Source organism: Salarias fasciatus, chromosome 11 (genome assembly GCF_902148845.1).
Source record: "Salarias fasciatus chromosome 11, fSalaFa1.1, whole genome shotgun sequence".
Taxonomy (NCBI): Eukaryota; Metazoa; Chordata; class Actinopteri; order Blenniiformes; family Blenniidae; genus Salarias; species Salarias fasciatus.
In genome coordinates, this window is record NC_043755.1 from 3878189 (window position 1) to 3902000 (window position 23812).

At 42.4% G+C, this 23812-nt stretch overlaps 2 protein-coding genes across 3 annotated transcripts in view; both read right to left on the reverse strand.

Annotated features, from left to right (window-relative positions):
• Positions 1-22242, reverse strand: LOC115397159 (H-2 class II histocompatibility antigen, A-U alpha chain-like). Of its 2 annotated transcripts, none has more exons than XM_030103364.1 (4): positions 21731-22242; positions 1035-1295; positions 620-901; positions 1-313 (listed from the first exon to the last, which is right to left on the reverse strand). In XM_030103364.1, exons 1-4 carry the CDS (start codon positions 21810-21812, stop codon positions 183-185), a joined length of 756 nt encoding a protein of 251 aa, XP_029959224.1. In that variant the 5' UTR covers positions 21813-22242; the 3' UTR covers positions 1-182. The 2 variants fall into 2 exon arrangements, with proteins under 2 accessions (XP_029959224.1, XP_029959225.1); XM_030103365.1 differs by lacking the exon at positions 21731-22242 and adding an exon at positions 2460-2558.
• LOC115397158 (H-2 class II histocompatibility antigen, E-S beta chain-like) overlaps positions 8376-23812 on the reverse strand; it is a 22158-nt gene continuing 6721 nt past the window's right edge. Inside the window, exons 2-6 of the transcript XR_003932440.1 lie at positions 13322-13582; positions 10221-10502; positions 10004-10114; positions 9701-9788; positions 8376-8413 (exon numbers count right to left, since the gene is read on the reverse strand). The gene's annotated coding sequence lies outside the window, so the exon portion shown is untranslated. The remainder of the gene's footprint in view (positions 8414-9700; positions 9789-10003; positions 10115-10220; positions 10503-13321; positions 13583-23812) is intronic.

Genomic DNA, 23812 nt, shown 5'->3' on the forward strand with positions numbered 1-23812 from the left:
GACACTTTATTCATATATCACTGTTTAGAAATCAAATTACAAAATACTAGTGAAATGAAAGCAGAATCAATCACAGCAACACACTGAAAAATAAAACAGCCACTCTAGATAATTTTTTAAAAGCAAAATGATTCAAAAAATCAAAATATAAAAATTCTTCACTATAATCTCTCAAATACCAACTAATTGTTTTTCTCGAGTCCCTTGACAATCAAAAATGTGCCGACAGCGACTCCCAGAAAGCCAAAGCTCAGACCCACGGCACAGTAAATGTCCAAGACCACTGAGTGACTTTCATGAACGACATCTGATTCTGGAAATAGAGAAGAACATTCATTAGTTCAAGTCAAAATCAAAATCTCCCTAAAATTTACATGATGCTCACTTGACCTATTCATAATTTCAAGCTTATTAATAATTTGGAATGGTGCAGGAGTGTGTGTGTGTGTGTGTGTGTGTGTGTGTGTGTGTGTGTGTGTGTGTGTGTGTGTGTGTGTGTGTGTGTGTGTGTGTGTTATTGTGTGGATGATACATTGTCTTGTAACAGTAACTCCAAAGTCAATCTCTCAGTGTAAAGAGACTGTGACCTCGATGTTAAAAAGCAGCTCAGCATAATCACCCCAGATTCTTGTTTTGGGACTCTTCAAAGCCTCGTGCTCCACAGTGCATGAGTAGATGTCACTTTTGTTTGGCGTGAACTTCAGGGTGGAGAACTGGTGGAAGGTTCCGTCGCTGTTGGGATAATATCGACTGAGCGACACCCCCTCTGACACCGGCTGGTTGTTTTTGGTCCAGCTGACTTTGATGGAAGGAGGGAAGAAGTGGTTTACAAAGCAGACGAGCGTGTTTTCAGCTCCGAACTTCACTTCTTCAGCAGAGTAGAGGACGGTGTCAGGGGGATCTTTAAGAAAGTTAAAAAGAAATAAAAACATTCACCAAAACAGTTTATTTACTTTAAGAGATACAATATTGTCAGGGAAGTACAGTCACGGATAGTCTCACGTTGGGTTAGACGTGCAGAAAATGACCCTTACCTGTGTTTTCTGGAGGATGATTCTCTTCTGCAACAACATATGTCAAAAAAGCTTGACATAGTTTTGTGTTTCTGAGGGCATCTATCAATAAGCGCCGTGAATCATATGTAGTTGGGTCAAACATGAAAAAGGAAGGAAGGCTGGATACTACTTTGACGTTGTCAAAGTCTACAAACCCTATCTCCTCAGAATCAAATTCAAGGTGAACTTGAATTGGACCATCTTTAAAACAGCCAACCACATATGTGATTTCATGGTCAACTACAGAGAAAAAAGACAAGAGAAAAAAATGTCATTAATATAAATTCAATACAACAAAATGAGCAAAAAAACAGCATCCAACTCTTCATTGTGCAAGTGAGCAGAAAATAACTGACCAGCAACAAAACTGAGATACAAAGAAGATTCAGGTAAAAAGTCATGTATTATGTGACGAATCCAGATTTGACCAGATGTTGCTGCTTTATGGTAAATGGAAATTATTTTGTAGCATATTTCTGCCACTTCAGCAGTCTCAGCAGTTGTTCTTTAGCCAATCTGTATCTCTCTAGATTTCGGACACTGCTCCAATAATGTCTCCTCTTCATGTTTCCCATTAATCAATAGTCATTACCCTCCTGTGCTGCACTGGTGTGTTCCTTATTTCAACCCGTCTCTCCTCTTCTGACCTCCTGGACCCCATGACGCCGAACTTGTCACACAATAAACCTTTTCAACTCCACCTTTTGTGTTAACTACTTTTGGGTCCACGATGGTCGTGACAACTACACCCTAGAAAAAATCCACAGCCTCCCATTCACTGAATCATAGACCTCATTACTGATAAACTGAACCCTGTTTACTGGGAGCTCTTAATAGCTCCATTATGGTTGATGAAAAATCCAACCATAATATTTGCTGGAAAGGTGACCAAGATTTGCATGTAAATATTAAAATTTACCGAGTTGGAGGTTGTCGTTCGAGTTTTCTGGAATTGATTTTACTCTTCATTATCAGCCTTGATTTTGTAGTTCTAATCTAATTACCAAAAAAATTCACTGTGTAGCCACATGAATAAAAAGGTTGATTTATCTCCTCATCAAATGATAATTTTGAAAAAAAAAAAAAAAAAATCACAGTTCACACTGATGCTCAACCTGTGATCTTTTTAAAGCTTCTGTTAACGAAAAACATGTATCATGAATATAAATGTCAGAATCTAAACATTCAGAAACTTGAAATTCATTGGGCTGACTGTATTTTTTTGATATACCGATAACATTGAATTGGTTGAAACATTGGTTGAATAATTTGAGATTATAATTCTCCTTAATAGTTGGAGGTGGCTCATTTAACACAGTAACTTCTACGTAGTGTCAAAAAACAATAGAAATGCAGTTTATTTGTCATGTGTTTGTATAATAGTAAAGTTTTCAGCAGTCTTACTTTCAGAGAGCACGGTGAGGCTGTGCAGAATCAGGATTAAGATGGCAGAACGCTTCAGGTGAGAGCTGCAGGTCTTCATCATGGCTGGAAACTGTAAAGTCTAAACCTGTGAGGTAGTTTGAGGAAACTGAAACAATGACAAATAAATAAACGTTCCCTTTTGCTAAAAAAGAGAAATAAACATCAAACAGGTTCTGCCAGTGGCAGCTGATGAAAAATATTCTGGTTGGGCGTTGCTTTATTAGTTTTATACACAGCTCCCCCATTCCCAAGACTCAATACAGCTGCTTTACTTCCTGTTTTACATAATTTGGCAAACTATCATTCTGTGTCTGACCTTGCTCATGACAGCAGCAATGGATACCAGTGCTCTGTGAAAAAACTGACTGTTAACTCCGTGCCCGCTCCCTGTGGCGGAAACACCACAGCTGAGTACATTAAACGGCATATTACTGTTGTGAACAGGTAATGCAAGAGCCACACCATCAGACTGGAGGGCGACATACAAAAACACAAAATTATGTAGATTGGACTCAAGAGTTGGAAAAAAAAACAGTTTGAAAGATTTAAAAAGCCCAAGTCTGAACGCACAAACTCCTTACTGTGGCAGCTATAGACCCATCACTTTACTGAATGCTGATCTCAAAATCTATGAGTCCTTGCCGGTAGACAACAGAAACATAAGCCATGTTTAGTCAACTCCGATCAAACTGGCTTCTTTAAGGAGTGTTGTCCTCTGACAATGTTACGCAACTATTGCATGTTATTGATGCAGGTGTAGATGTCAAACAACCACTGACTGTTTTATTTACTATTTTACTCTTTACTTTATTTACTACTCTCTGGGGAGTTGTTCTGGGCATGTCCCGCTGGGAGGAGGCCCTGGGCCAGTGGCAATGGCTCAATGGCATATTTCACACTCGAATATCTTAAGATTGATCATTTTATGGTCCATAAAAGAAGCAAACAAGTGTGATGAGGAAACAAGACCACCACAATACTGATTAGTCCCTCACAGCAAAAAAATACCTTTCTATGTGGAGTTCATTATTTTTATTTTCTAAGTGTACTCTCGATTCATTACGGAATTAAAAAAAACATGTTGGCTTTTATACTGTTAATCAAGAGTATTCAATCAGCCTTAAACACTTTTTTTGTGTTGACTGTGGAACGATACCAGATTACAAATTGTACACAGATTAACCATTGTCCAGGTGAATTGGACTCAAACTGAGTATATCCTTAAAGTGAGTCAAGCGTTAACCACTTCACAACTGCTTGTCCCTAAAGATATGTATGTCAGGATGATTTTCTTTATTTTTGATAGGACCTAACAGACTATTATTAGAGATTGCATTGGTTTGAAACTTCAAGCGAAGTGATCGAAGTTTGGATTCATGATAGTGTTGTGGGTAGTACTGCAGTCTCACAGCAAAAAAAAAAAAAAAAAAAAAAAACAATCTTGAATTGGCTTTCTTTGCATATTTTCAAAGGCCTCTGGTTTCCTCACACAGTCTAAAAAACAGCAATGGAAAGGAATAATATTCTAATTAAGTAGACATTTAACTTCCATCTTTTGTAAACCGACCTGCACAAACTTACTCATGAGGAACTAAAGAACAATGCAATGGAAATATTGATACATCTTCTTTTTCACTGCAAACTCGAATAAGTTCAGAAAACTCAAAATTTTAGTCGTAACTGATTACATAAGAAATTTTAAGTTATGCTGACAAATCTTTTGAGTTAATTATACTTAAAAACATGTGTTCATGTGCCTCGACACACTTGGTAAAGGTGCGAGGAGCAAGAGAGTAGGCCAAGGGGAGCCGGTTGTATTGAAAATACCTGGGCCCCACAGCGAAACTGAGGAAGGTTCTGTGCCTCCTCAGAATGAAGATGTGGAAGTAGGCGTTTGTCAGGTTGACCGACGTCATCCAGTCCCTGGGGCGGACACTCTCCAGGAGGTGTTTGACCATCAGCATGCGGAACCTCTTGGTGGCTATGTGAGCGTTCAGGACCCGCAGATCCAGAATGGGTCTCATCCCGCCGTTCTTCTTGGGCACCAAGAAGTAGGGGGAGTAAAAACCCAAATGCGCCTCCTCCGCGCTCAGCTCCGTTACCGTGCCACGGCGTAGGAGCAAGGACACTTCTACTTCGAGAGCGGCCGCCCCCACAGGGCATGCGAGTCGCGTACGAAGGATCCCGATGAAGAGAGGTGGGCGACATGCTAATTACAGGGCATATCCGCATCTCAGCGTCCTGGACAGCCAGTGTGAAAGCGGTCCCAGCATAGCACGCTACATCTGGAAGTGGAGGGTGAGTGGCTGCACTACAGCCTGGGGGACGGCCCACTGGTCCCCGGGGCCTCGGGAGACGGGGGGCCCTCCACAAAAGGGCTGTGGAAGGGGCATCCCTTGAAGCAGCGCGGGCGGCCGCCGTGGGGCCGCGAGCCAGCACTTTTTTGAAGACAAACACGGCGGATGCGGAGTGATCCCAAGGTCCCTCGGGCCGCTGACCTCACTAATGATGCCGGGGTCCGCCCGCTCAACAGCGGGGACGCAGGCCTTCACAGAGCCGCCACTCTGACGCTTCGTTGCATGCGTGGTGCATGCAGAAGCCGGCGGAGGGCTCAGCCTGGAGCGTTTACGAGGTACTGGCAGGACCCCGGCAGTGCTCCGCTTGCGTGTTGCCCCGAGTGGGTGAGTTAGTGGCCCTGGCTCGCTGCTGTGACCCGCTTCCCCGGCCACGGCGTGGCGAGATTGTGGAGGGAGAGCCGGCGATGGCATGGCGCATCTCGGCGGCTCAGTGCACGCACCGCTCACCTCGTTACACCGCTTTATCACGTAGCGGGAGGAGGGAGGGGAAGAGCCCCGCTGAGCTTGACATGCTTCAGTCATGCAAGCGCTGAAAAGAGGGGAGGACTGTTGCCCTTTAGGGAAGATGTAACGGGCCTCACGGCCTTATTTACATGTTTCACCACAGATGCAGGAGGAACACAGCCTCACGTAGGTTATAGCAGGTACTCCGGAGACCGGCGGCCAGCCGTCCACACAGCAGTACTCACGGTAGCCTTTCACCGCCCCCTTGGCAGTGAGCAGCGTACCCCAGTCACACTGCATGTTAGCTTGGAAAGATGGCACAGCGGGACACAGCACCGCAGTCCGGGACCGAGTGCGTGACTGGGTTGCTAGCCCGAGTGCAAAGTTGCGCTGCGCCGGCTCTGGAGGCTGCGGCGGGAGTTCCACAGGCTTGCGGGGGGCGCTCCGATGGCTGGCTCTGGAGAAGGCGGAGAAGGAATCGTCGCGCTGCGTGGACTTCTCTGACATGGAGACGCTGCTACTGCTGCTGATGTCCTCGCTGGCTTTGGCCCAGTCATACGGGGCGGGGGCAGGAGCGAGAGTGTCCTCGCCGGCGTCCTCGGGTGCGGGAACCGGGGAGATGGCGCCCATGAAGGCCGCTCGCCACTGGTATTCTTCGAGCAGCAGGGCGAGGCAAGCAGGACAGGAAGTCTTCAGTCTTCAGTCTTCAGTGCAACAACAGCAGAGAAGCCAGTCTCACAAAGGTAAGATGTTGCTAAAGGAAGCATAATGCCCATAGACCTCTGACCTAAGAGTGGATACTGCCTCTCTACACTCAGCCAGAATTCTCTTTTGACTCACTATCTTCGTCTCTCTCCGCCTTTCTTTTCATCCCTGTTAAAAATGTCTTCATGTTGTCTCAGGGTTTGTTTACTGCGCTTCACATCGCAGCTCGTTGCAAAAAAACCTACACCGTGGAGCTGCGCACACTCTGACAATGAGAGCACCACTGCCAACTACTGGAGTGGATGTGCAATTACACTTTATTTTAGTCCGGCGGAAAAAAAGGATGTTCCCCAGGGCACGCGCCCCACAGTTTGAGAACCACTGACTTAGACACACTAAGTCCTGTGAAATCAAAACAAGATTATTCGTTAGTAATACTTAATGTTTCAATGTCAGCTGAACTAATTAGCCCACTTCGATTAAGTTGAATGCAAAAGTGATGAATTTGTTGAGTCTCTGTGTCAATAAGTAATGATGAAGCTAATGAGATTGAAATCACTTGTGGAGTTCCTCAAGGCTCGGTCCTTGGACTCTTTTATTTAACATCTCCACTCTTCCTCACCTCATGGAACATCACATTTCCCATCATAACTACACAGATGACACACAGCTCCAGTGTCAGTGAATGACCACAGGCCCTTATACTGGCCGAGTTAGCGCATAAATTAAATTATTGTGAGAAATTTTTACAACTTAACCCAGAAAAAATATAGGTAACCGTTTTCCACCTCATAGAAGAAAGGTTAAATGTGTTTGGTTACGTACAATAATGGTTTAGTTGAATATCATGAGACGGAAACAATTTGTTTGATAATAAAGGTATTTATTGCTTTATTGAAATGATCACTTTGCAAATAAAACAATAAAAACACTGCTATCTTTCAACTCCTGATAGCATATCCACTGTTTTCAGAGTTTGACTTCTTAGTGCTTCTTTAGTCGACTCTGAATCTTTCACCTTGAAAGACTGTGTTATGTCCAGCTTTTTTAGGAGATGGATAAAAGGCGGTAGCATAAAAGCCACAGGTACTAAGTGGAAATTAAAGTTATTTATTAACAAAAGTACGATTAAATGATATCAAAAATAGACTTTAAACTAGACTTATCACACCACAAACAAATGCCAAATGGCATAACTAATAATAAAGAAAATACAACAAAAGATTCCTGAAACCAAAACATCACAAACAGATTCGGGTGCCTCTCTAACCAACAACAGCCACAACTAACTACTAGGAGGCATGTGAGCATGGTTGGTTACAGCCAACCCCTTTTAAAGGAATACTCCACCCAAAAAACGATTTGGCCTCATTTTCTACTCACCCTCATGATGAGAAACACTCTGGAGCAGTTTTTTGATGTTTCAAATGCAGTTGGAGATGTTTGGGGACTTTCGTTGTCAACAAACAGGGACCGACAGAGCCCGACAGAAAAAACGGTCCATAAAGTCCACAAAAACGTGCCCATTTTCCTTCACACTGCTCGTCCGCTGTAATCCAAGTGTCCTGAGCGCGTAACGTCCATAATTAATTCTTAACGAGGTAATTTAGTATATTTTAAGAGCCTAAACAGTGCGCTCTCATACTGCTCCAGGGCATGCCTGCGCGCGCACCCTGAACTACGGAAGCCGCGGCAGACCAAGCAACACGCTTGTGCCCTTTCAGCAGGACACCGAATTCAAAGCTTTAAAACAGTAGCCAATCACTTTTGTGATTGTCCACAGCTCGGTCACTCACAGCAGAATATAAACAGTGGAACTTCTTCTACGCTTGCTATTTAGAAAAGTAGTCGCTGAATGCGCGCAAGCGTGTTGCTTGGTCTGCCGCGGCTTCCGTAGTTCAGGGTGCGCGCGCAGGCATGCCCTGGAGCAGTATGAGAGCGCACTGTTTAGGCTGTTAAAATATACTAAATTACCTTGTTAAGAATTAATTATGGACGTTACGCGCTCAGGACACTTGGATTACAGCGGACGAGCAGTATGAAGGAAAATGGGAACGTTTTTGTGGACTTTATGGACCGTTTTTTTCTGTCGGGCTCTGTCGGTCCCTGTTTGTTGACAACGAAAGTCCCCAAACATCTCCAACTGCATTTGAAACATCAAAAAACTGCTCCAGAGTGTTTCTCATCATGAGGGTGAGTAGAAAATGAGGCCAAATCGTTTTTTGGGTGGAGTATTCCTTTAACTCCTCAGATGCGTTTGCAGGATAGGCTGACGAACGGCTCTCTGGTCAAACTCAACAGGTGCAGGCGATGAAGGGATGATTGGTTCCTGCAGCAGCAGCAACCTGGGAAACCACACAGACATACACTCACACACATTTTTTTTTTTGGGGGGGGGGATGAAGAAACGATACAGGGCAGCTGTAACTAGGGATGGGTACCTTTCACATCTGAATCGATACGATACCAATACTCGGTACCTGCGAATCGATACCGGTATTTTTCGGTACCTGTTTTCGATACTTTTTTTTTTTTTTGGGGGGGGGGAATATGCATTTGGTAATTAAAGTTATTTTGTATATTTAAAGAAAATAGTCAAAACTTCGGAATTTTCAACATTTATGCTTCAATAACATCAACTGAAATAACTCCAACATAGAACTTGAGAAAAATGTGTGTGGGGATAAAGTAAAAAATTTAAATAAATAACAATAATAAATAACATAATAAAAATAGACTCAAAATAAATAGCTGTATGAAATGTTTCACATTTGCACCTGCTGCCCATACAGTAACAAACAACTTTCAAAATAAATAACTGTATAAAATGTTTCACATTAGCAGCACCAGGCCCCTCTACAGTAAACAAACACTTAAAGGTATACTGGAGGATCAGAATTGTATGGTTCCAACTCGTAATTGGGCAGTCATAATGCCAATCAAACGCCACGTGGGACCGCTTTTGCGTGATGACATATGTCGAGTCGCCGCCAGGGCCGGCGATTAGGCTGGGCATCCGGGGCACTTGCCCAGGGCGCCGAGCCATAGGGGGCGCTTGACGCCGTGAGGGGCGCCGGCCAGGGTGCGACGCTGTGACGGCCCGTTTCAGCAGTGCACTGCTTGGCTCTCGCGGCGGGACCCTCCGCGACACTACCGCAGGGCGCTCGTGTCGGCCTTGGGGCGTCTGAGAAGCCGGCGCCGGTCGCCGCCTCGATGCGCGCTCTTGTTTCGAGCCGCGCATGCGCAGAGCATTGTTTAGGAAGTGACATGCAGCGGGAGCGACCATCGCGGAAGCAGAAGCCGCAAAAGCGGCTTATTCCTCCCGCGAACACCTCCGAACAGGGGCGGGGTGGCCATCGGGAGGTTTCCCGAACGGCCGGTGTGTTCCAGGCCAGTGGGGTCTATTCCCCCCCCCGCCCGCTCTCACGGCCCGTGTGCGTGTCCGCTCTCCCGGTATATTATATATTTGCTCCCGGTCTGCGAGTCAAAATACTCCGAAGATTCTGGACCCACGTAACCGCGTCACCGTGTCCTCCGCTCTTGCCGATGCATAATGTCAAGGTGCGTTCAGGGTCCAAAAAAAAAAAAAAAGGTGCGTTCAGGTACCGAAATGTGGTACCGACGGATTTCCCGTGAATCGATACTCGGTACTTCAGCGGGAATTCGGTCGGTACCAAAAAATTACCGAAATTCGGTACCCATCCCTAGCTGTAACAGACTGTATGTTTAAACGTTTCAGTTCATGTGCTTCATGTACATAATCTTTATTGTGTTCCTGGATTTGTTGGCACAGGTTGATGACCTAGAAGACAAACAGAAAACGATAAGTGGAATTTCAAATATACAGTCCACAAAAATATAAACCACCAAAAATTTTGAATATGAAAAACAGGGATTGGTGATTACAGACGTCTTATCCGCAGCTAGTATGGTGTTTATCTCCTCAAACTTTCACCATGCTGCTGGAGACATTTTTGTGGATAATTTTTAAGGATAATTTGTCATCATGTGTCTCACCATTATTGCGCCTCCTGTAGAAAATGACTCCGGCAATAAGAAAGACCAGGCCGAGCACAATCCCCGCTGTCCCTGCTGCGATCTTATTCTTGTCTGATGTTGTGACCAATTCTGAAAACACATTTATCACAAACAACACAATTAATGACACAGACGATTGTGTTTGATGTTCAACTTGGGTCAAAAGTCTCTTATTAAAAACACCTCACTGTCTTACCCCATTCATAGAGCTTGGGCTCCATGAGGCTGGCGTGCTCCACCTTACAGATGATTTTATCTCCAGGGGAGGGATCAATTTCCAGATGTGAGTGGATTTGGTAGAGCCAGTTTCCGTTGGACAGCTCCTCTGTCGACGTCACATCGGAGGTCACCTCGTGTCCGTTCCTCAGCCATGTCAGTTTGATGTTTTTGGGGTAAAAATCGTAAGCGCTGCAGACAAGCATTCGTGGATGAGACATGCCTGCTGCCTCAACTGACCTCAGTGTGACAGAAGGCTCAGCTACAACGAGAAATTCAAAATGACTTGACATGCAACAAAATGTTTGGATTTGCTGCATCTTGTGTGCAAAAAATTTTGACTTTTGTAATGCTTCAGAATACAACCTTACAGAACATGAAATAAAAACTGATATATTGTGTGCCAATGGTTTTCAGAATATAGTGGAGGACAGAGACTAGACTAGAATATATTATTGGGATTAAAGGTTCAGCATTACACTGGTTTCAATCATATTTAGCGGACAGGTTCCACTTCCTTTATGTTAATGATAATTCTTCAGCTCGGATCAAAGCTAAATATGGAGTTCCACAGGGTTCTGTTTTAGGACCTATACTCTTCACATTATACATGCTTCCTGTAGGGAATATCATCAGGACACACTCCATTAACTGCCACTGTTATGCAGATGATACACTTATCCTTGAAACCAGATGACACTGATCAACTTGTCAAATTAGAAGCTTGTCTTAATTACATAAAAACCTGGATGAGTCATAATTTTCTTCTCCTAAATTCAGATAAAACAGAAATTATCTTATTTGGCCCAAAAAACCTCAAGGAAAAATGATCTAAACAAATAGTCAATCTGGATGGTGTTGCTTTAACTCACAGTAACACTGTGAGGATCCTGGGAGTGACCTGTGACCCAGACTTATCCTTTTAACTCCCACATTAAACAAGACATAAGGGCTCCTTCTTTAACCTGCGTAATGTTTCTAGAATTAGGAAGATGCTGACTCAAAACGATGCTGAGAAATTAAAACAGGTATTTGTTGCCGCCAGAGTAAACTACTGTAATTCCTTGTTATCAGGGGGCCCCCAATAACTGCCTAAAAAGTGTCCAAATCGTTCAAAATGCTGCAGCAAGAGTCCTCACAAGAACCAGTAGGAGAGATCACATCGCCCCAATATTAGCTTCTCTTCACTGGCTTCCTGTTAAATCTAGAATAGAATTTAAAAACCTCCTCTTAACCTATAAAGCCCTGAACAACCAGGCCCCATCATATCCTAAACAGCTATTAGTCCCATACTGTCCTAGGAGAATGCTTCGAGTGCTGGTCTGCTGGAGGTTCCTAGGTCTTTTAAAAGTAGAACAGGAGGCAGAGCTTTCAGCTATCAGGCTTCTGTTATGTGGAACCAGCTCCCAGTTTCTGTGAGGGAGGCTGACACAGTCTCTGCTTTTAAGCAGAGGTGTCAAGAAAGTACTTTCCCATGCCATGTTTTCCATGGCTGATTGTGATCACCTGGGCCCAGAACTGTTTGTTGCAGGTGTTCAAATCAGTCCAGCCCTTTGTTAACTGACTGGGCACAACAAAAACATGGCATGGGAAAGTACTTTCTTGACACCTCTGCTTTTAAGACGAGGCTGAAGACATTTATTTTCAATAAAGTTTGCAATTAGGGCTGGTTAAGGCTTTCCTTTCCACTTCCATGAACATACGATGATCTCTCGGCTAATTCTTTCTCCCCCTCTCTCTCTCCAGGATTGATGGTCCATTCCACTATGGGAGACAACAAATGCAGAACACCAAAACCCTGGAAGAAGAGGCTGTCTCTTAGGCGGACTAGATTGAGGGATCACATACAGAACATCAATCGCGGCTGATCGATTGATCTAATGAGACAACCTCAATCTTTGAGGCTGTTTTTCTGCAAAGGGACCAGGACGCAACTGATCCGTGTAAAGGAAAGAATGAAAGGGGTCATGTATCGTGAGATTCTGAGTGAAAACCTCCTTCCATCAGCAAGGCCATTGAAGATGAAACGTGGCTGGGTCTTTCAGAAAGACGATGATCCCAAACACACCACTCGGGCAACAAAGGAGTGACTTCGTAAGAAGCATTTCAAGGTCCTGGAGTGGCCTAGCCAGTCTTCAGATCCCAACCCCACAGAAAATCTTTGGAGGGAGTGAAAGTCCATGTTGCCCAACGACAACTCCAAAACATCACTGCTCTAGAGGAGATCTGCATGGAGGAATGGGCCAAAATACCAGCAACAGTGTGTGACAACCCTGTGTAGACTTACAATATTTGACCTGTGTCATTGCCAACAAAGGGTATATGACAAAGTATTAAGATGAACTTTTGTTATTGACCAAATACTTCTTTGCCCCACTGTGTGTATGTATGTATGTATGTATGTATGTATGTATAAATATATGTATATATATATGGAGGAAATAGGGGTGTGGATGAGTCAAAACTTCCTGCAGCTCAATGGCTCAAAAACAGAAGCCATTCAAATCGGTACTGCTCATCAGCTCTGCTCCTCTCACCTCTGTTTCATTCTTTGGTCACACAATTCCCCTCTCTCCCTCTGTTACGAACCTTGGGGTCAAGTTTGACCCCCACCTCTCCTTTGACAATCATGTCGCCGCCATCTGCAAAACCTCCTTCTTCCACCTCCATAACATTTCCAGACTGTGTTCCTCCCTCTCCCTCCCTGCTGCAGAGAAGCTTGTTCATGCCTTTGTTTCCTCCAGGTTGGACTACTGTAACGCACTCCTCATCGGGATCTCCAGCAGGAGCATGCAAAAGCTCCAGTATGTACAGAACAGCGCCGCCAGAGTCCTGATGAGGGTGCGGAAATATGAGCATCCAGTCCTTTTTTAACTTCAAAGGTTTTTCCAGCACACTCATGTACACTAGTGTATTTTGTTAGATACATTCTGTATTTTATTCCCGTGAGCTGTCAACAAAAACCCACCTTGAACAGATGATTCTCTCCTTAATGAGAATTATCTTCATGAATGGTAAATGTTGCAGGCAGATGTATTCTGAAGCATTATCAGATATTTCAGCTGGTATTAGTACAATTACCTGTTATCAACATGACATCATAGACCAGCTCACGGTTGTCTTCACATTGCTTTTGATTCTTTCTTGCTCGTTCCAGAAACGCTTTGTCCTTGTTAAATTCTTCAGTGATTTTTGACGTTTTCTCTGTGTATCCCACATATTTTCCCAGCATGCTGTTGTATTCGCCCAGAAACACTTTGTTGAAGAACACTTGTTCCAGAAAAACCACGTCTCGCGTGGAATTAAACTGGCAACGAACGACAGCGTTGCCAAAGTAAGAATCTGAAACGTGAAGCACAACAAGAATTTGGGTTGAAAAGATGTTATTCGGCAGAACCATGTTTCATTTAAAAATGTGGCTTACCGGCAGGAGAAAAGAGCAGAAACAGCAGCCATGGCACTGGCGATGACAAGCTGGGAGCCTGCATGGTGACGAAGTGAAAGCCAAAATGGATCAGGAAACAAATTACTTGAACTTACACTGCTAATATGAGGAAGTGAAACATCAGACTTCCAGCATGTCTTCTCTGCAACAGGTGTGGTGTGAATAAGGTGTGGCCCAGTTAATGGGGTGACAGCTTGTTTATAGAGCACAGGTTGAGTTCTTGGACGTGTATGATACATCTATCTGACTGGGCTTTGGTTCTTTCTGAGAGGTGTTTGCATGTTCTCATAGTTCTCTGGGCAATTAATCAATCTTTATTTATAGAACACTTAATGTTTTGGCCTGTGGCCTGTTTCTTCCCACAGTTCACAAACATGTATGAAGTTAATCAGTTTCCAGTAGTTATCGTATGATTGCTTTTCTGTTTACCCTGTGACAGACATGCTCTGTGTGCAGGGTGTGACAGGTAATGACAAGTACCATCATGCAGATTGTTGTATGGACGTAGTGAGAGTTACTGTTTTCCTGTATTGTTTTTTTTTTTAAATTGTATATAATTAATACATCAAAATAAACAAGTCCATTGTTTGAAATGCTTAGTTTTCATCTTTTATCTCACTGTGTAGCACTATAAGAAACTGATCTGACAAAGAATCAGTTGTCTTCATAAGTATTGCTCTATCTCTCTTCATACCACACTCATACTTTGATTGCTCTTCGGGATAATTTTTCTTAGATTAGCCTCCGACTGCTAATTACTATCATCCATAAGTTCTATCCACGCTTTCAAAATAAAAGCACGCATCCATGAAAACTGTGAGGACTCGACTTAAAGCGATACTTCAACATTTTGGCAAATTGGCCCATTTAGCGCAATTCCTTAGTCATTTCGAACAGCGTACTTACTTTTTTTGTGAGGGCGAGCTGTTGTTTATTCAGAGGTGACTCGGGGAAGGTTTTCGGGACGGACACAATGGAAGTGAATGGTATTTTTGCTTCCCCTCGTCAAACTCATCAAATACACAATCCAACAACCCCAAAACACTCGAGTGGACACGTTATAATCCACACATTCACTACGCTGTGAAATATTAATGCAAAATTACGAGATTGAGCGTTTTTTGCGAAGATTGCTAAGACGGAACTACTTACCAAACATGGCGTCTGGGCGTAGTGATTTAAAAAGAAAAAGTAGTTCCCAGTATTTGCTTCAATGTCGTAACGCTACAATATTATTTGTTGGTGTTTCACAGCGTAGTGAATGTGCAGATTATAACGTGTCCACCCGAGTGTTTTGGGGTTGTTGGATTGTGTATTTGATGAGTTTGACGAGGGAAGCAACTGTACCATCCACTTCCATTATGTCCGCTGTGAAGCTCTCCTCAGACCCACCGCTGAATAAACAACAGCTCGCCCTCACAAAAAAAGTAAGTAGGCTGTTCTAAATGACTACCGAATTGCCCTAGATGGGCCAATTTGCCAAAATGTTGAAGTATCGCTTTAAAGGTAAGAGGTAGGGATGTGCGAGTACCGATACCAGGTATCGGTATCGGGCCGATACTGGCCTTATTTCTTATATCGGCTACCGATACCAGCCGCCGATACTCACGGCAAGAAAACCCCACGCGTAGTAAGCCCTCCTCACCAGCAGTTGGCGGTAGTGCAACCGAATGGGATGCAAGCTGCTGACAAACATGAAGAGGAAGAAGTTCCTCTCTGGGAGTCGCTGACAGGAGCAGGGCTACACTGCAGCGGGCTGACTTCTCCATGAGTCTCATCCCGAGCAGAGACAACAGGATGAATCCAGAACGGCTGCTCGTCTCACCAGAACCGCCGGTGGGGAAATTCTGTTATATAAGTGAAAACGAGCCGAGCTTTGCAGAATGCTAACTCTGCAATGCTAAAATTGCTTAAGGAGGTGCGCGATGTTGTTCATTTACCATTAAACACCTCAGGGCGAAGCTTGTGGACGAGAGTCTGACGCTGTTGTGCTGGAAAAAAGAAAACTCCGGCAGCAACTCGACGGCAAACTCTGCAGAAGACCGAGAAACTGAAGAGCAGAGATCCGAGAGCAGCACAAAGAACACGAGCAGCTCTTTAAACTCAGGGGTTTTTCTATCTTTGACTTTAGTTCATAAAAAAATCATTCAAATTAGTACATTTAAAAACCTTAGTTTATGTAAAGTGTAAAACTCAGAGAAATTGTTTTATCTTGCACTTAATTTCATTTAAATAAGTGCAAACTCAGTTGCTTGTTTTATTTTTCAGACTATTATTTTGGACTTAAACATAGTGGCTGGGCTGCCTTTTTATTGGAAATAAAATTCATTTTCAAAAATAATCTCATTGCATTATTTTGAATTTTATGTGTATAAAGTATCGGTATGCAAGTATCGGTATCGGTGAGTACTGAAGATGAAGTACTCGTACTTGGTATCGGTCTGAAAAAAAGTGGTATCGCACATCCCTAGTAAGAGGTATCCAAACACGAACTTCAATACTTTTGTTTTTTGAGACAAAGTTTAAAACCTTATTTTAAAGCTCTTCCAGCCCAATGATAATAATAATAATAATAATAATAATAATAATAATAATAATGATAATAATAATAATGATAACGATAAGAACAATATCATCACTGATCAATGTAGTACATTGCTTGCTCTATTAAGAGGCCATATGTAGCCTGCAAAAATCTGTATCCCCCCCCCCCCCCCCCCCCCCCCCGAGAATGGTCAAATCATAAGCTACCAGAATTTAATTTATTTTGTAATAATTTATGTTTTAGACTGATGATATTGGAGAGTTTCAAAGGACTAATGGCCTTACAAGCATGTGTCTGGATTGTGGCAAGAAGCCAACCCCACACAGGCACAGGGAGAACATGCAAACAGAGGAACCACTCTACGTGTTGTTGCTGTGAAACGGCTGTGCTAACCACTGCACAACCATGCTGGAATGGCCAGTTCATCCAGGAATACTGAACATTTCAAAGAAGAGAAATTAAATATGAATTAATAAACTAGAAATAAACTTTACAGTGTATTTCCATGAGTAAATAAATTCTAGGATATGTCCGATATGTTTCAACACACAGTTAATAATGTCTCACTTGTCTCTGTAGTGAGAAATTGAGCATTAAGAAAGAAATCACAACAAATCAGAAAGGAAAATGGACATTTTATTCATGTATCACTGTTTAGAAATCAAATTGTAAAATACTAATGCAAATGGAGTAAAATGAGAATGAAATCAATCACAGTATCGACTGATAAATCAAATAACCACTGTAGATATTTTTTAAAAGAAAAGTGACAAATAAAAAATGTCAGTCAACATTCTTCAGTGTAATCTCTCAAATAGCAACTAATTACTTTTTCTCGAGTCCCTTGACAATCAAAAATGTGCCGATGGCGACTCCCAGAAAGCCAAAGCCCAGACCCAAAGCACAGTAAATGTCCCAGCCCACTGAATCACTTTCATGAACGACATCCGATTCTGGAAATAGAGAAGAAAATCCATTAGTTACTGATCACTGCTTGATAACATGATATTTAAAAACTGCTGTAACTATCAGCTATGCTCTTCCAAGAGGTTGCTTTTTAATGAACCAATATTTTGAACTAACGTGAGAAAATCTGCCTCAAAATGTACCTGGAATTTACCTGATGCTCACATGAGCTATGTATAATTTCAAGCTCATCTTTAATAATTCATTGAGGGAGGAATGGTGCAGGAGTGTGTGTGTGTGTTATTGTGTGGATTTTAGGTTGTCTTGTAACAGTAACTCCAATGTCAATATCTCCATGTGAAGAGATTGTGACCTCGATGTTAAAAAGCAGCTCAGCATAATCACCCCAGATTCTTGTTTTGGGACTCTTCAAAGCCTCGTGCTCCACAGTGCATGAGTAGATGTCACCTTTGTTTGGGGTGAAGTTCAGGGTGGAGAACTGGTGGAAGGTTCCATCGCTGTTGGGATAATATTATGGAGTGAAATTAATGCCAAAACCTCTCCAACACAAAAAATGTGTTTTATTCACAGCCAATGATTCACAAACAAACTCAGTGTGTTTTACAAAAGCAAAATGTCATTCACAACTAATGCACTTCGGTTTGTTCATCAAAAAAACGTTCCACAAATTAAAAAAACATATAACTGCACTTACATTAAAATATCTTTCAAGATTAATTATTTTTTTCCGAGTACAAAAAACAATTCTGCAGGTTGGAGAAACATTTTTGCGGGTTGGAGAAACATTTCTGCGGGTTGGAGAAACTATTCTGCAGGTTGGAGAAACATTTCCGCGGGTAGGAGAAACAATTGGCTCCCCAGCGTCACGTGACTTTTGGCAGTGATTTTGCACCTTCCTGATTCGCATCCGCAGGACTTAGGATTTATTCACAACTGACAGTGCGTCATTTGCATGCCACAACAGGAGGGGGCGCTGTGCGCGTTCACGTTTACAGTGTTTACAGTGTATGATCACGTACTGTGCTGCAGCAAGACAGAATTAAACACGAGGAAAAATGGACCAAAACAGAAAGGCGACGGACCGTACGGAGACAAGCTGGACCCTGTTCAGACCCGGTTGGGCTCACTTACCGTTTCTGTTGTGGAAAAGGCTGCCTGGAAGTGAAATGTCCATCAAAGCATCGCAGCAGCACGGCGCTATAGGTCGTCAGGGCACGAACCTTTGTCTGGACTTCAGCGAAGGCATTTTGTCTTGATGAAGACAGTAATACTACAGCCAGACAGACTCACATCTTTGTGACAGCTGCAAAGTTTTGTGACTTAGTTGTGTGGACGCCGGTGGACTGCAAGGTGCACATTGTTTTCCTCAATTTTGTTTGCAGTGTTATTTGTTTATGCACAATCTAATCGTACTTTATATAGCTGCAGTGACATGTGTGCACAAAGACTTTTGCACCTTATTTGAACTGTAACTAACTTTAACAGTGTCGTTGCACTACACAAGAAGGTTGTAAATAAACAGAAACGACATTGAAACAAGAAATGGTCTGACATTATTGCATGGGTGAATGGCGCAGTCGCACAGAGGATTTCCCAATAAAATGAAGTTTCATAAATAGCTACTGAGCTACAATATTTATTTTCACCATAGTCTTATTAACTTATTAAAGTAGAAGGCTGGTTTTTGTCACCATATGAGCAGTAACAGCTGAGGAGGTTTACCTGTCCTGACATAATGAAATGTTAATGATAAACATTAGAAGCAGCAGAGGAAGACTGTTAGCCATCAATTTTATTTACAGAAAAACAGAAGTTGGTCACATATAATCAAGATAAACAAAACAAGCGGTTCATCTCGGCACACATGGACTTAATTTCACCATTGATATGTTTACAAAGGACACATTCTCATGCTCATTCTCCACCGTGTCGCTCTGTTGTGGAGCTTGATACACATCAGGTGTGTGAGGTTCAGGTGCAACAGGTGCGGTAACTGCCGTCACAGTCTCCTGTCTCCTTTTTCTCCGTTGGAATCTTTGGTAATCCGCCGCTTTCACCTCCGTGTGTCGAGTTGTAACGACAGGTTCAGTTTGGATGAGTTTCATTCACTTCATCAGCAGGTCTCCCTGAAAAACACACACGAACATTATGACTTTTAACATGAGGTCAGTTACAATGTACTCTCCAAGTCAATCTCCTATGAGTGAGGACAATTATGATATAAATTCAAAAGTAAGTGGAGGAAAGAGAGAGTGCGAGCTAGCGTGGCTAACGCTAGCAACCAGCTAACACAACTGACACCGCAACATGGGTTAGCTCCGGCAGTGACAAAAATGACATGTAGCCACGAAAGATAATTTAATTTTTCATCAACAATGACCACAAACTCACCTGTTGGCTGCTCAGGGTGCGTTGTACTGGGGCGACTGACTGACTCGGTTGTGGTCCTGGCAATGGTGTGGTGCTATGCGTTAAACGGCATCAACAGCGCCACCTCCTGTTGTGGCATGCAAATGACGCACTGTCAGTTGTGAATAAATCCTAAGTCCTGCGGATGCGAATCAGGAAGGTGCAAAATCACTGCCAAAAGTCACGTGACGCTGGGGAGCCAATTGTTTCTCCTACCCGCGGAAATGTTTCTCCAACCCGCGGAAATGTTTCTCCAACCTGCAGAATAGTTTCTCCAACCCGCAGAAATGTTTCTCCAACCTGCAGAATTGTTTTTTGTACTCGGAAAAAAATAATTAATCTTGAAAGATATTTTAATGTAAGTGCAGTTATATGTTTTTTTAATTTGTGGAACGTTTTTTTGATGAACAAACCGAAGTGCATTAGTTGTGAATGACATTTTGCTTTTGTAAAACACACTGAGTTTGTTTGTGAATCATTGGCTGTGAATAAAACACATTTTTTGTGTTGGAGAGGTTTTGGCATTAATTTCACTCCATATAATATCGACTGAGCGACACCCCCTCTGACACCGGCTGGTTGTTTTTGGTCCAGCTGACTTTGATGGAAGGAGGGAAGAAGTGGTTTACAAAGCAGACGAGCGTGTTTTCAGCTCCGAACTTCACTTCTTCAGCAGAGTAGAGGACGCTGTCAGGGGGATCTTTAAGAAAGTTAAAAAGAAATAAAAACGTTCACCAAAGTTTATTTACTATGAGAGAGACTATATTGTCAGGGAAGTACAGTCACTGATAGCTTCACGCTGGGTTAGACGAGCAGAAAATGACCCTTACCTGTGTTTTCTGGAGGATAATTCTCTTCTGCAGCAATGTATGTCATGAGAGGTGGACATACTTTTGTGTTTTTGCGGGCATTTTTAAATAAGTGGTCTGTATCAAATACTTTAGTTGGGTCAAACATGAAAAAAGAAGGAAAGGTGTATACAAGTGTGCCGTTGTCAAAGTCCGCATATATCATCTCCTCGGAATCAAATTCAAACTGCACTTGAATTGGACCATCCTTAAAACAGCCAACCACATATGTGACTTCATGGTCAACTGCAGAGAAAAAAGACAAGAGAAAAAAATGTCATTAATAAAAATTCAATACAACAAAATGAGCAAAAAACAGCATCCAACTCTTCATTGTGCAAGTGAGCAGAAAATAACTGACCAGGAACAAAACTGAGATACAAAGAAGATTCAGGTAAAAAGTCATGTATTATGTGACGAATCCAGATTTAACCAGATGTTGCTACTTTATGGTAAATGGAATTTTTTATGTAGCATTTTTCTGCCACTTCAGCAGTCTCAGCAGTTTTTCTTTATCCAATCCGTCTCTCTCTAGATTTTGGACACTTTTAAAAAAAAAAAGTACAGGAAGAGAGATCTGTAACCAAAGCTTGCAACTGGTAGACCATATTCACTGCTGCCAGGATTCCATCTATTTCCCTGTCTGTGTCAGTGCTTGTCTTGTATGTCTGTTGCTCCCATGTCTCCCTTTTATATTTCCCATTAATCAATAGTTGTCACCCTCCTGTGCTGCACTGGTGTACTCCCTCTATCAACCCTTCTCTCCTCTTCTGACAACAAATCCATAGCCTCCCATACACTGAACCATAGGCCTCATCACTGATAAAGATTGCTGAGGAACTGAAAAGTGTTTACTGGGAGCTCTTAATAGCTCCAGAAGAGTTGGCGAACAGTCAAACCCAAATATTTGCTGGAAAGGTGACCAAGATTTGTAATGTAAATATTTGAAATTAACCCAGTCACAGGTTGTCGTTCCAGTTTTCTGGAATGGATTTTGTTCTTCATTATCAGCCTTGATTTTGTAGTTCTAATCTAATTACCAAAAAATTCACTGTGTAGCCACATGAATAAAAAGGTTGATTTATCTCCTCATCAAATGATAATTTTGACAAAAACACATCACAGTTCACACTGATGCTGAACTTGTATTTCGATGTATTGATAACATGGGTTTAATAATTTGAGATCATATTTCTCCTGAATCGTTGAAGGTGGCTCATTTAACACAGTAACTTTTACCTAATGTCAAGAAAACAATAAAAATGCTGTTTACTTGTTATGTATTTGTATAATAGTAAAGTTTTCAGCAGTCTTACTTTGAGAGAGCGCAGTGAGGCTGTGCAGAATCAGGATTAAGACGGCAGAGCGCCTCAGCTGAGAGCTGCAGATCTTCATCATGACTGGAAACTGTGAAGTCTAAACCTGCGAGGTAGTTTGGGGAAACTGAAACAAAGACAAATAAACAAACGTTCCCTCTTGCTAAAAGACAGAAATAAACATCAAACAGGTTCTGCCAGTGGCAGCTGATGAAAAATATTCTGGTTGGGCGTTGCTTTATTAGTTTTATACACAGCTCCACCATTCCCAGGACTCAATACAGCTGCTTTACTTCCTGTTTTACATAATTGGACAAACTATCATTCTGTGTCTGACCTTGCTCATGACAGCAGTAATGGATACCAGTGCTCTGTGAAAAAATTGACTGTTAACTCCGTGCCCGCTCCCTGTGGCAGACACTCCACAGCTGAGTACTTTAAACAGCATATTACTGTTGTTGAATAGGTAACACAAGAGCCAAACCAGCCCAGATTTGAACCCACAAACTCCTCACTGTGGCAGCTATAGACCCATCAGTTTATTGAATGCTGATCTCAAAACATGCCAGAGTCCTTGCCTGTAGACTACAGAAAAATATGTCATGTTTAGTCAACACTGATCAAACCGGCTTCATGAAGGGGTGTTGGCCTCTGACAATGTTAGGCAACTATTGCATGTGATTGATGCAGGTGTAGATGTCAAACAACCAATGACTGTTTTAATTATTATTTTACTCTTTATTTTGCTTTATTTACAGTTTTACTCCCTGGAGAGGCGTTCCGGACATGTCCCGCTGGGAGGAGGCCCTGGGGAAGACCCAGGAAACGCTGAAGAGACTGTGTCTCTCGGCTGGCCTGGGAACGCCTCAGCAGTGGCGTATTTACCTGGCACTGGGCCCTCATGCAGAATTCTTATATGTGCCCCCAATGCCAGAGATTATACATTTTTCAGACAAAAAATAAAAAAAAACACTCTCAGATGAAGGTAAAAAAAAAACGCCCATAAAAGTCAAATATCTGTCAGTCATTAGAATTGGTCTTGTGTGGAAAAAAAAGAGAAGAAAAAAGAAAAGAGGATGTGAGCATCACAGCTCAGCTTCCTGACACAATGTGGTGACGGCGCACCAGAACAACAGATTAAAAGCTCTGGATCATTTAAATGCACAACAGCTCTGTCTGTCTCTGCTTACCTTACTGTCGCACCTTCCTGGCTTTTCTCTCTGCAAACTCGTCTGTCAGGGTCCGGGCAGCATGAGGCTGAGCCAGTGTCTGCCAGTGAGAATCTTGGTCTCTTGAGTACAGGAACTGCTTGTGATACAGCTTCACTGTTACTAAGTAAATAAAATGTGCTGAAACGATCGTTCAGTTCTTCTTTTTTACTGAAAAAAAACGCTGCATCGCATCATTGAACACATTGCCACGTCCTGCCAGCTTTTTCTCACAATATGCAGAGAGAGCCTACACTTCAGAGGCCCTTCTTCTTCTGTGGTGTCTGTGTAAAATAAGGTTGAACATGCCAACAGCACACCTAGTGGCATGAAGTGCAAATGCAGTTATGGCCCCATTAGGTAGGTTCCAGACGTGTCAGTGTAAATTATATGGGGGATTGATGTCTGCTTATATCTACTTAAATTTATGTCTAGATCAATGTACAGCATGCATCATGAGTATCTGTGATTTTACTTTAATTATGGTGGTTACTGTTCATATTAGATTAAACTGGAACATTTCAAATTTTGCTCAGTGAACCTGAATTTTTAAAAGCAGTGGCACAACAAACTCATCCATCTTTAGAAGTTTTAAATGAATTGGTTTTCATTCCCTCAGGTCACAGACATGACTTTCTGGTTATTTTACATTTATCCTGTTCAATGGCATATTTCACAGTCGAATATCTTAAGGTTGATCATTTCATGGTCCATAAAAGAAGCTAACAAGTGTGATGATGAAACAAGACCATCACAATACTGATTAGTCCCTCACAGCAAAAAAAGACCTTTCTATGTGGAGTTCATCCTGTTTATTTTCTCACTGTACTCTTGATTAATTACCTAATAATAATTACAAAAAAAAAAAAAAACA